We start from the raw sequence: 13,880 nt of genomic DNA, 5'->3' as shown, positions 1-13,880 counted from the left end.
AAAACCTACTGGGTCATAACCCATGGGAGAGTACTTTGCCAATTAAAGCAGAAGTAAGTGATCCGGTGGTTTTGTCTAACTTCCTGTCAGCAGATGGAGTTAGCAGTCCCCGCCCTCGTCCCTACGTCACCACATTCACGCGCATCCCTTGGCTGCACACACAGAGAGGACCGCCCCTTTATGCCGTTCTCTCTCCTCATTGGATAAAGGTTGTAGGATACAAGGAAAGTTTTCTCCTCGGCTTACAGCAGAGCAGAGTGACTGACAGACCCGTGTTTCAGACCAAACACTCTATGTAAGTGATTGCTGTCGGAAGATATAATTATTTAAGACTTATACTAACACAAATATTCCGCTTACTTCTGCTTTAATGTCAGATGGCCAGGCATTGCCACAAGGGTCTCAGGTGGACACAGCTTGGAACAGTTATATGGGCCAACAACATTTAGACCCAACACCTGCAGGGACAGAGGTCAGGATGGGGTACAATTCAAAACCTGTGGTTTACCAAGACATGGATGTGCTACAGCACTTTCCAAGGTTTTCAAAGGTTGAGAGTGGCTAGGCAGGTGTGCAGATGCTCACCATAGACTGTAAAAAGAATGGACGTACCGTCCGTGACGTCACCCATTGGTTTGGGGGAGTCTGTTTTGTGCCGCTACTACGGGGGTTAGAACCGCGCCATGTTGGATTCTACTTGCCATATTTGGAGCGGTGCGGCCGTTGGCCGGCCGAGAGCCCGCCCACTGGCCTCGTAGCAGCGGTCGCCGGACCTGTCACTCAACGGTTCTGCGCCCTGATTGGCCAGAACTTTAACCCTAATAATAGTAAAACGGTAGAGTTTAAAAAAAATTCACCCCCCTCAGAGTGTGTGTGGGGGTAGAAACTATCGATTGAGACCAAAAAAATAAAATGTACCAGGCTGTAAATATGTTTTTTTAAGCTGTAAAATCGGCTATTTTAACATGGGGCTCGATTGGAGTTGCTCCCTTCTGGAGCCAGCCCCCAGCGACAGCCGGGGGGATTGCAGCTTTTTGAATGCGGAAGTGAGCTTCACTTCTCAGACCGACAACTGCCCCCTTGATGCTCACTAGGCCAACAAGCTGGCGCCATGAGGACCCAGGAGGTCTAGCAGGCTGCTCTTATCGGTGGCTGAGGTCACTGAGCTCCTCTTACATTAATTAGTTGTCACGTTTATTATCTCATTACAGCTTCAGGAAGACAGCACTTCCAGCAGATTGAACAGATGTAATGATAGAGGTGTATCAAGCTGTTGCTGTGGATACTGTTTCAACTAGATAAAACTGCTGCCATAGTAACTAACAGTAATACTTCTTCTGGTGTTCGAGCTGCAGTACCATTATCACATATACAGTCTATGAGTGCATATTCACTGCAAACAGTTACGTATGTGAGCAACGGTTCTCCGGTGATTTAGTTAGTACTGACATAGACTGACAGTTTTACTGACAGTCAAATACTGCTGGTCTTCTGCTTATTACACACATTACTCTACCTGAAATGCCAAAGTCAAAAATGGCAAGATTGACAGTCATCAGCTCTGGAGGCTTCAACTTGGTCTTGCGTTTGATGGTCATATAGATGACGTAGCCGTTCCCCGTTGCAGACAATATACCTGTAAGGGACAAAGAAAGAAAAGGAGGGTGAGGAAATACCGTTGGCATTCCTGAGACACAGGCACAGCATCCTCTAAATATTCTATGATGTTCAAGTCCAGTCTGTCAGTGACAAGGCCAACGGGAACATTTGTTCCCTTCACTGACACTTCTTGCTTCTGTTGGACAGAACATTAAAGCAGATATCAGCTTCACGGCCGTTTCGGCTAATGCTGCGTTCAAGGCAGGCTTTTGAAACCGTAAGTTACAGCTTCAAGTCACAACTACGACTTGGTAGCGTTCCAGGTAACCCGTAGCTCGTGTTTTTACCATCCTGTTGTCTGTGAAAGTTCCCTATAACGGCCACTCGTAACTTCCGACCCGTGAACTCGTACCAGATCGAACTGGTATGACTTCACAGGAAGGAAAAACACAAAGTACGAGTTTCTTTGAACGCACCATGAGTTAGCAGCCCCCGCCCTTGTCAGGCATCAATTGGTCCTCGTGCTACGTCACCACATTCACGCGCATCCCTTGGCTGCACACACAGCCCTTCATGCCGTTCTCTCTCCTCATTGGATAACACTTGTATCCCAGAAGAAATGTTTTCTCCTCGGGTTACAGCAGAGCAGAGTGACGGAGAGACTCGTGTTCCGGTCGAAACACTCTATGTAAGTGATTGCTGACGGAAAATATGACTAATTAGGACTTATATTAACAAAAACATTTCACTGATATCTCCTTTAAGTAATTGTACTTAACATCATGCTTCACACATTACATTAAGAGAACACATTACACAATCTGATGGAACTGGGGCCACGTTTGGGCATTTGTAATATTAACTGGATTACTGAATAGTCAGACAATAACTCAGACACATCCAAGCAGCATCAGTGTTGGGTTACTTCAGGAATGCTGCAGCCTGGCCGTCGTCTTATCTCACAGTCCAATCAGGGTGTGTGAGAGAGGGAGGGAGTATGGGGTAAATGAGTGTGTGTGTGTGTGTGTGTGTGTGTGTGTGTGTGTGTGTGTGTGTGTGTGTGTGTGTGTGTGTGTGTGTGTGTGTGTGTGTGTGTAGAATAAAGAGAGTGAAAGGGAGGGAGAAAAAGGAGGGAAAGTATTTTTAATTATGGTTTTCAGTTCGCTGAATGAAGCCTGTGAATGTGTCCTCACAGCAAAAATGTCAATGAACACTGTAAATACAAATGGAAAATTACCAAACTCAAGTCCTAACTCAAACAAAGATGTAAAGACCATTGTCATGTTATAGCATGTGTTTGTTCGCTACTTGGCAAAGTTAAGCAATATTATGGGTAGTTTGGCTTTCCACATGTTCATCTCACCCTAACAGGTGTTGTTTTAAAGAGTCTGCGTTTAGTTTAACCAGATATGACAGAACAGTATTTCTACCATTATGCTTGCACACATTAACCTATTTACTGTCTCTGTTTTGCCTCTATTACTGTAAAATCAGTTGCCATTAGCATTTGTGGTTCTTATGTTGCTACTTGTTTGATGTTTATTGGGCTGCACCATAAGCACAACACATTTAATAATTGATGATGTGATAATGATTTGTGACGTGATCACAAACAAACATGTTTCTTTAGGTCTTGAGAAAATAATTTATTGGCCAGGATGTCTCTGTAGCAACACAACACTTACGTTGCTAACAATGCATACCGGTGAAAATGTGTCATTTTACAATTAATTTCTGCAGCATTAATGTTTATCAGAAGCTAGTTGTTAATTTCATCTGCCTTCAGGTAGCACAGGCTGGGTCAGCAGAACTTCTCTGCCTGCTCTGCTGCTGCTGCTGAAGGAAACTACTGGTAAATTAATGACAGCTACTGTATGAGACTGGATTTAGCACATTTAAGGGCCATAAAACCAGAACAATGAGCTATAAAGCTGCACAGCTAGGTGATGAGTCTCTGTGGGTCAACTTCCACAGAGCTCTTTCACATCCAAAGTGCAGCTTTGTGGGTATTTGATTCTTTGTGGAGCTCAGAGAGAATAAAGTCTCAAAGCCTGATACAGCTGCTCTGTTTTGTTTCACGAGCGCCTGATAAGTGAATGATTCCAAGTCACAGACAAATAACTTCTCCTCTAAGCCAAGCACTATTAATCACATTATGTCTATTTTGGAATTGTGAAGGCAAAGGCCCATGTTTCCAAAGCCTCAAATAAGCAGACTCCAGATCTGAGGCTTGACCCAGACACCAGATAGACAGACACAATATCTAAATCTGTTATCATTTTAACAGACGGAGCTTTCCCAGCCTTATAGCACTGGTCACATGATGCTACTCAGCCATTTGTTGTGATGTGAGTGAGAAAGATGCACCAGGAGGAGAGAGAAGAGAACATTTGGAAATAGTAAATGAATGAGTCTGTTGAGATGTGAAATGGAGTGCACAAACATTTTCAAAAAGCATTTTAAGTTGGACATTGTTGAAAAAAAAAACTAACTTTGTTATGCACTCAGCTCTCTTTGTCACTGAAAGTAAAGTGGATTATTTTTGGTTATTTACATAACTTATAATTTAGTTCTTCTGGCCAGTGCATAGGTACCTTCCTTACGATTTAATGTACATTTCACATTATGTTCTCCTCAAATTGACTTTATTGAAATTTTGTCAGTAATGTGATGAACACAAATGTGATGGCCAGACCAGTCATAGGAAATCAAACAAAGTGGAATAATCAAATCAAATTAGAAGTGTCGCCTGGAGCCTGATCTGATGAATCTCCACTTGTGCTTGATGAACACAGATGGTCGGGGCAGAACTTGGCATCGGCGGTGTGGATCCATGTACCCAGTCTGCCCTGTGTCAACAGAGGCTGCTGGTGGTGATGTAACAGTGTGGGGGATATTTTCTTGCCACACACTTTGACTTCTTAACTTCAACAAATTCAGTAGCTTCAATACCACAGCCTGTGCATCCTTTTATGGCAACAGTTCACCCAGTATTTAATCATGGTCATTATAGTTAATTACAGACTCAGTTGTGTCTGAAAAAACAAGCACACCAGGCTATTTGACTTCATTCAATAATCCCCTAAAAATAATCCCACCCACTGCTATTTCAAGCAACCGCTCACCTGCCCTGCCTGTCAGACCACTGCAGCTCAGTGCCATACAAGTTTCCATCCATTGACTAAATTGTTGCCTATCTGCTCTAAAGATCTTCAACAATAGCTGTTGATTCAAAGGCTTGGGAGCTCACAGTTTGTAACCATGGAAATTTCCCCATCTCTGAACCTCTCAGAACACTCCTTTTGTCTAATTGTCTCTGAGACATAATTGGACAATTATTATGAGGATACATAACAAGCACTTGATTACCTTGAAGTTGTATTTTGAAGTTTACAATGCAGTCTAAAATGTCCAGATTTCAGACAGGGCCAGACAGCCTACTGTCTGTGTCTGTCCTCAGTTGTTTCTGCATCAATAATTCTGATCATGATGGTGAAAATGATGATTGCTTTGAGTGATCATTGTTAGGACTTGCTGAGGTTCACAGACAGGAAATCACATGAGTGAGTGACATGGAGTGATGAATAACCACTTGGAAAACATGATGGAAAAGTGACAAGTATCAATTTCAGTCTCCTCATCACTCCACGATGGCTGGAAATGCAATTATGTCTGTACGTGACTCTGTAGTGCACAGTATGTTAAGATTGCACGTGTTTCAACCATCACTGAGAGAGATTTACACATCTCACATGGTAAAGGAGTGAATTTAAACACAGCGTGTCTCAATAACAGCCAGCTCCACTACTCTATACATACAGTAATATGAAGTGTCTGTTTATCTCTCCCATCATGTGTTCTGATGTTGGAGGCCAGATGTGTGATCACTCATGAGTGCATAAAAGTCCATAACACCAGTCAAAAGGGCCACAGACTTTAAGGTTAGCAATATCACACCTGTTTATTACACCTTTTTAATTGGTAGTAATAGAAGGAGTTCTGTTAAAGACAAATTGAAACAATTATTTATGCAAATATTAATATAAATAAATAATAACACTTAAATGAACCATCAGATCACTAATATATCTAGGCTAATACCTTTTGTTGAGATCTGTATCAGACTTATACATTTGGCCACCAGATTACATACATGTGTGACTGATGTGTTCAAAATGTGTTCAAGTGAAAGCCAGATCATAGCAAATGTAGCCTATAACATGATAATAACATTCAGCCCCTGTACGGAGCTTTTAACTGGATACGCAAAAGTCTCTAGTTTCTGCTGATGTGTCTCTGTTACCTACAACAGCAAATGAGCCCATCAGTGTGAAGATACGCTATTTCTAAGTAGTCTAATTCTAGACCTCTGGAAGGCATGGTCGGGTCGGACCACTGACCAAACGATAGGAATAAATACATTACCCTGCTAAAAAAAAAAGAAAAAAAAAAAAGGAAGTCCAGTCTTCTTTCCGACGTTTCCAAAACAAATCTACACGCGCCGGTCAGACAAACGCCTTCATGACAGAAATGCAGTCTTTATTCCGCCGCTTTCGTCCACAGGGGCCGCCAGAATCAACACTAAATGAAAAGTCTGTACAGGGGCTTTAATGTCTTCATCAACTCTCACTATCTCTCACTCTGAATGAAGGTAAACAGAAATCATGCGACTACTTCAAATATTCACTTTTTTGACTGCTCATCATGATTAGTATTGATGGCCATCACCAGAGGTAAATTCAGTGCAGGATTGCACTGTGCCTATTTGCCAAAGCGTCATGTGAGATTTTGGGGGAAATTTTCTGGGTTTTCCGGAAGAGGCGCTCATTTGTCATGGGAACTGAGAAGAGGTTAATTTGGGATATTTCAGCAACAGTGTGCAGGGTCTTGAAACTGCTTATCTTATCTTCTGAATTCTCCCAGAGGAATTCCATTTTAAATGTAAATCAACCTGAGGAGCTGAACCATTTACAGCAGGCGGTCAACATCTGGCAGCAACATACTGTCTGTATTCCTGCCAGTGCCACTGAATCATTACTAACCAGGGAAAGAACTGTCCCTGGGGTGGGTGGAATAAGGACGTAGCAGCTATATGCTTTATAAAGGAGAACAAGGAGAGTAGCATTTGAGGAAACAATGACCTCATGACGGTGCCTGCACTCTATGAAACTAAAGAGCCAGCATCTGATTGAATTCCACAAGAAAATAGATTTTCCTGTCATACTGTGTGTTGCTCAGTTGACAATCAGACGAGAGTACGACAAACATGTGACTATTAGTTAGCTCTGAACTAGTGTCATCCAGTGCAGACAACATGTCTAATGTGGACTTACACACTGAACCCTGATGGGGTTTGTATCAATGAGTCAGGGAAATGTAAAGTTGTAGACAACATAACCTCATGACCATGCAGAAGAGTGTAATTTTTCATTAACCTAAAAGAATAAATGATAAATCAAAGGAATTCTTTCAAATGAACAGAGGTCAAAACACTGAACCAGCACAACAGACAGACAACAACAAAGTTAGCCGTTAGCTGGTCAACAGCTGAGGGGAGCAGAACATTGACTAGGCAGGCTAAACCAACTTTATTTAGCTAACTGCTATAATGCTGTACATTAGTGCAGGGGTGTCAAACGTGCAGCCTTCGGGCCAAAACCAGCCTCGTAGAGGATCCAATCTGGCCCTCAGGATGAATTTGAAACCAGAAGAGGTATAATAGCCGTGTTTCCACTGCAGGAGTTCCTGGTAAAGGGAGGGGGTAGGAACTTCTACAGGAACCGTCCTCTCACTCGGCCCTCTCAGAGGTCGTGTTTCCACTGCAGAGTAGGACCCCGCGGCGACGCATTGAGTTTCGATCGCCGCTTAATCGCTGTGCGACAGTTTCGACCGTGACGTCACCCAGGCAGGTCACAAGCACATGCACAAAAATCATAACAACAACGGAGAAGAAGGATGGAAGGAGCTGAGGTGGTAGCCGCGTTTCTGGTTTGTGTGTTTGTGCACATGGCGGTTGATTGTAATCCTGCTTGAGTTTTTTTTTTTTTTTAACTTTTCACGGCATTGTTTTGCGGCGTGATGGATCCCCAGTGTGTCGAGGTGCGCTGATATTTTCATTTCGCCGCGATGACTCAAACCCCCTCTGAATCTCCTCGGTGCTGTAGACTGCAATCAGTGCCTGCACCTCATCGTCGCTCCATTTGTGTACATCTTCCTGCTGTTTTCTTGTTGTTTACAGCGGTGTCTGCTAGGCTAATGCTCCCCTTCTGCTCCCCCTTTTAAAAATGCCGGTTGTTTTGATGCTTTCTGGTGGCGTCAGAGCTGCTCTAGCTTTAGCCAATCAGCGCTGGGTTAACCTCGAGCCCCACCCAGGAGCTTTTCAGGGCCGAACGGAGTACCTACCCTGGAGTAGGTACTCCGTTGGCCCCCGTAAAAGTTCCTGTAAATGGCCCTGTGGGGGAGGTTCCTGCAGTGGAAACACGCACCAACGGGGCTGGCCCCGTAAAATTACCCCGAAGTTCCTGCAATGGAAACACGGCTTATATTGTTGAAAATGCACATTGGATTTTAGTGGCAATGAGAATTAATTAATTACATAGCCTAAAAACTAAAATAATCTCATCAAACATGATAAAGCAACACTATACCAACAGGAAGAGAAAGATCTGACAGCTGCCGAGTCAGAATATTATCTGTATGAAACTTCATTCTCAGTTATTTGTAAGGCCAGTTGAAAAAAAAGAAAAGAAAATTAAATTAATATCTAACACAATGAGTGCAGTGTACATCTGCTCATTTCCAGGCACCCATATGATCCATGCAGAGGGAGCAGGAACAGTAGCAAATGGAGGCTCTCAGCCAAGATTGGGTTGCAGGGTCATGCTCATGTGGGAACGTGGGAAAATGTATTATAAAAATGAAGAATAAAGCAGAGAATCTGAAGTGATAGAAAATGAACTAGATAACCTCCACCAGGGCACCAGATGCTGCCGCGTCCTCTGTCCAGATGTATCTGTATTCATATTCTATACTATATTCAATAGTGGACATTGTGTTTTGAAGAGTTTGATCCTACATCCATCACTCACTATCACCTCCCTGATATAATCGCCTTCCTCTGACTCGTCCTGTTGCTGCCACTCAGTGTTAGTGAAGCCTCTCACTTCCACCTAGACACCACGGGGACATCTGGAGACAGGCTTAGCTGTGTCTCCACGGGTTAACGTCAACGTCACATGCCCTATAGTGTGTGTGTGTGTGTGTGTGTGTGTGTGTGTGTGTCTCCTTCAGGCCAGAAATTCTCAGAGTGAAGTTTAAAGTTCTTCCTCTCACGTCCACTTGACTATGGTAAACCTTCTCTCAGTAAAACTATGAGTGCTCTCCAGGAGATGGAGGACAGGCAGAGAGACTATGTCCGTGAGTAACTGTGACCTGTCCAGGATGCAAAGGAAAACATGTGTGGTCTATTTCAGGTGTGCAACAGTGAGGATTATGTCAGAAGTGAGTGCTTTTATAGTAATAATTAAACTTTGTTCTCACAGAGCTCAAAGATCATTTGCATGATGCAGAGTAGGCTATATAACCAGCTTTCCATGTTGCACAAACTTAACTGGAATATGCAGAGCATAAAGGTAATGCATATGAATATAATGAGCAGAGTGGAGTGCATTGAGATAAGGTGAAGAATAATATGGAAATGTGACATTTGTGTGCATTTCATCTTTTAATTTCAGGAAGGTCAAGGCTCCGCACTGATCTGATGTTCTCACCTGTCGAGTGGAATCATGACTGACATGTAACCTACAAACCATAAACATGGCATGATTTCATTTTGGGATATTTGACTAAATATAGATTTTTTTCATCAGTCACACACAAAGGATATCTCAACCAAGACACAACAGGTACAATCTGATGGTTTTACGTTACAAATCTGATAAGGATAGGGATATATTTCATAAGATGTGTGTCTATTCAATTAAAAAAGCATATTTTTAACAGGGCCACTCTGTGCCCTTTATGTAGGCTATTGTTTTACCTGGCACATAAATTTGTGTTTAATCCATTTTGTAAAAAATTACAGTATGTGAATACCATCACAATTAGGGATGTCCCGATCCGATCACGTGATCGGAAATCGGGGTCGATCACGTGGTTTCAGACTCGATCGGAATCGGACGTTACATCCCGATCAGGAATCGGATATATTACATATCTACATGTCAGGGTTTTCCTATCTGTCTAAAGCGAAGACGGGCCGCAAGGGGGGGCGTATTATTGTGAGATTGTGATATTGTTACATCCCTAGTAGAGCACAAAGAACAGAGAAATAGTGGGATGATACAGTTGATCTACATTAAAAACTTTACTGCATTGCCAAAGTATCGGATCGGGACTCGGTATCGGCAGATACTCAAAATCAAATGACTCGGACTCGGACTCGGGGGCAAAAAAATGTGATCGGGACATCCCTAATCACAATATTAATTTTGGCATTGTTTTTGTATGTGCAAACTTCATAAGTTATCCAAGTTATTTTTCTCTTCACATTACACCTTCACTCTGCACCTTATTTTCTACTTTCTCATTATATTTCTACTTTATGTATTTAAGCATTTTTTTTTAGGGGCAGTTGTTCTTCAAACATTATTTGTGTGCTCTAGTGGCACCCAAAGGAAGCTGACCAAGCACTCACACAGTGGGCCTTTGAAGATAATGAAATAAAAAGTGAGTGCATTAATGTGTGATCCTGAAGGTTGTGCTCCCAACCTTCAGGATCAAAGCTTATATATTCTAAAGAAATATGGATAATTCAAATTTGTATTTACTATTCCTCTTATTATTATTCTTATTATCAAATGCTTCACTGCGTCACTGCTTTTAGTAATACAGGCATACTGTGAGTATCCTGGTATTGTCATCATTGTAATAATAATCTGGTGCTTGAATACACTGCTCATGGTGGGTTCCTAAGGTCTTGACTTAAAATGAAGCAAAGCCTAAATCAGGGAGATTATCTTAGTGCCTTATTCATTCACAATTATCTTTCTCTCATACTTCACCACAGTCTCAATCAATCAAGCAATCTTTGCTGTCAAAATTTAAAATTACAGTGGCTATAGAAAATCATTACACCCCCTTGAATTAGCAAGATTACTTTTAATACAGGCTGAAATCCAAACCCATTCAAAAAAACAAAAAAAACATATTTATTTTATGAATTTACCCTGAGAGTTCCAAAAATAAATAAATAAAATTAAAATTAAACAACTGAAGTGGAAAATTCATCAGTCATCTGATTTAATACTTCATAGATCCCCTTTTGCTTTAATTACAGAAATCATTCTCTTTGGACATGTCTTGACAAGCTTTGCACACCTAGATTGGGGAATATTTACCCATTCTTCCTTGAAGAATTGTTCAAGCTCAGTCAAATTATGTGGTGAGAGGTGATAGACTCATCTCTTCAAGTCCAATCACAGATTTTCTATTGGAATGACTTGTTCACTCAAGGACATTAACCTTTCTATCCTTCAGCCACTACAGTACATTGCTCTTTTAGTGGTATATTATATTCAGGGTCATTGTCATGTTGGAGAGTGGATGACCTGCCTATCTTTTTTTAATAAGACGGAGGCATCTTTTTAAGCGAAGGCTTGACAAAAGGTTAAGATTTTGGCAGGGTATGATGACTTTTTATAGGTACTGCATTCTCCTGTCTGAGATGACAGCTGTCATCCCTTCACCTCCAGCTTTCATTTCCAGTACTAGACTGAGCTCATCACAGTCCACGCGTCATCACATCCTGATCTTCAGCCCACCACCAACACAAAAAGGACACTGGTGTTTTACTGTCAAAGACATCAATCACATTGCCTGGTTCTGCCCATTGTAATAAAAGTTTAGTAAAACTGAATTGAAGTGAAATGAAACTGAGAGAAAAATGTTAAAATCTTTGTTTATGAAAGTACTCACTGTCCACAAATGATGCTGATTTATATCCCAAGTCAGACAACATCATTTGAGGGCTGTATTGACAGTGACACTATCCCAATGGATACACTTGACTCCACCAGTAAGAGTTTATAGAGATGGAACAAAAAGAAACATAGAGATGTGATCTAGATTTAGCAAGAATCATAAATAAGTAGTCTCACTCATTGTGGTGGACAGACTTTCCTGCATCCATAAACCATGACCTCAGGAAAACATGTGTGTTTATAATGTTTGAAATACAAAAAAGTTTCTTTGCCCTGTCTTCAGATGTAATCATGAGGATGGTTCCAGTTGCATAGTGAGAATCTTACTGTACGACTTACAGTATGGCTCCATAAGATTTAAAATGAGTTGGATCCTTTTGGAAGGAAGGAAGGTGATAGTGGCCTTGGTGAGAAACGCCCAGAGACAGCCTTGTTTAAAGGATTCATTACACACCTTTCATCATAAAATTGCTTATAAAATTCTAGACCATAATGTAATTGCTCCTGCCACCTCTTACGGAAGCAATAGCGACTGCAATTTCTTCCGCAGTAATGGGTTTATTCAAATGGGTGTCAGCATCTGAACATAGAGCAGATAAGTACAGGCTGTTTGAGCTTATCAGCTGGTCAGTCTGAGGTACGTAGAGAATAGTGTCAGTTTACTAATGTCCCGAAGGAACAGGGTTCGTGAAGTGGTCGTTGCTCACAGACCATCTGTCTCTCTAATCAGATCAAAAAGGCTTCTGTAATTTTATTATTATTATAAGAAGAGAGGGAGATCATTTCACCCTTCAGCAAAGCCTTTTAAATCTCGCACCCAAATGACTTGGAAATTAATTCTGTTTCATTCATATCAAGCAATAAATCATCAGAATAAGAATAAGAATATTTTCATGAGCAAACAATGGAGAGTTAAACTGCTACTGCTACTGCTACTGCTACTGCTACTGCTACTGCTACGAGTGAATACAGGATGAAGAAATCATCAAGTGGTCTTACATTACTATACAGTAGGTCAGTAAGAAGAAGAAACAGTAATCATTCCACTCACAACTGAGGTGGATATGTAGAGTGGAAAAGAAAAAGAGATTTAGGTAGGTTGTTCATAATTCACGTCAAAGACTTAACCAATTGGCAGTTTTTCTGCAACTGATCGACCTGGAACAAGTTTGGTAACCATGTTCAAATTACTGCCAAAACCACAAATATTAGATAATAAACTTAAATGTATGTATGACAAAGGCCATTTCACTACAGTCCATGGTTATCTTAATAATGGTGAACAGAGCTACAGGGTTGGACAAGGACTTCCCAGAGGAATGGGTGGATATTTTCAAGCCTATGCCCCTGGTACAATATGGGACAAAAAGACACTCACTTGTTATTATTGTATTGGTGTGGGAAGTAAAAGTTTTCTTAACTGTATCTGGGGACTTGGAGAAGGGATGTTACTGTTGATCAGTAGTTAAAATAGGTCAGCATTTCACTGTTAAAGGAGAAGTACATTTTTTTTTACAACCTGGACTTTATTTCTAGCATAAAATACGGTGGTTTACTCACCCAGATAACTTTGGTGTTATAAGGAGTCCTTTGGACGAGAGCCGTGTATAGCCATAGTAAGCGTGATTGGGGGCACAGAGAATCCGCATTATAGTGCATTCTAGCGCATTAGCCGCGCAAAACTCATTCATTTCACCAATATTTTATCATGATTGGCTAGTTCTATTCCCCTTCGAGTCCGGAGTTGCCTGTTATGCATTATCTAAAGGCTGCATTCTCTGTGCCCCGATCACCCCCACTATATGGATATATGCAGCTCTCGAATGGATCTAAATATGGTCAGAAGGGCTCCTAATGACACCACACTTATATGAGTGAGTAAACAACCATATATTATGCCAGAAATAAGGTTAAAAAAAACCCACACTTTTCCTTCAAAACAAGCTCTTCCTTGATTGGAGAAAAAAATGTAATAGTCTTAATTTGGTAACCTGTAATCTGGTTTCCTGTTTTAGGCAAGGCAAGGCCATTTTATTTGTGGTGAAACCCTACCCTGTGAAATATGGTGACCAATGGTTTTAAATTATTGGCAGTAGGGGGACATGTCTGAAAAGATGTTGTCATGGGAAGATGTATCACCCTCAGGAATGTTCCCTATTACTTTTTACAGAGGCAGTCCATCTGTGGAGACAGGTTAGCTTGATTGAGTCACTCCTTTGATTATTTATCTCACCACCACAAAACAACAGCACTTTGTCACAGTTAACTTGTCCCTATCAATTATACCTTGACTGAGGTGAC

The 13,880-nt window shown here is 41.4% G+C and overlaps 1 protein-coding gene across 1 annotated transcript in view; it reads right to left on the bottom strand.

Moving 5' to 3' along the window:
* The window catches only part of opn5 (opsin 5), a 53,761-nt gene that overhangs the window by 19,552 nt on the left and 20,329 nt on the right, over nucleotides 1-13,880 (bottom strand). Inside the window, exon 3 of the mRNA XM_084001166.1 lies at nucleotides 1,517-1,636. Coding sequence (XP_083857292.1) covers nucleotides 1,517-1,636 — 120 coding nt within the window. The remainder of the gene's footprint in view (nucleotides 1-1,516; nucleotides 1,637-13,880) is intronic.

This window comes from Trachurus trachurus, assembly GCF_905171665.1.
Source record: "Trachurus trachurus genome assembly, chromosome: 24".
Classification (NCBI taxonomy): domain Eukaryota; kingdom Metazoa; phylum Chordata; class Actinopteri; order Carangiformes; family Carangidae; genus Trachurus; species Trachurus trachurus.
The sequence above is the reverse complement of the archived record's forward strand: the minus strand, read 5'-3'. Positions and strand labels throughout refer to the sequence as shown.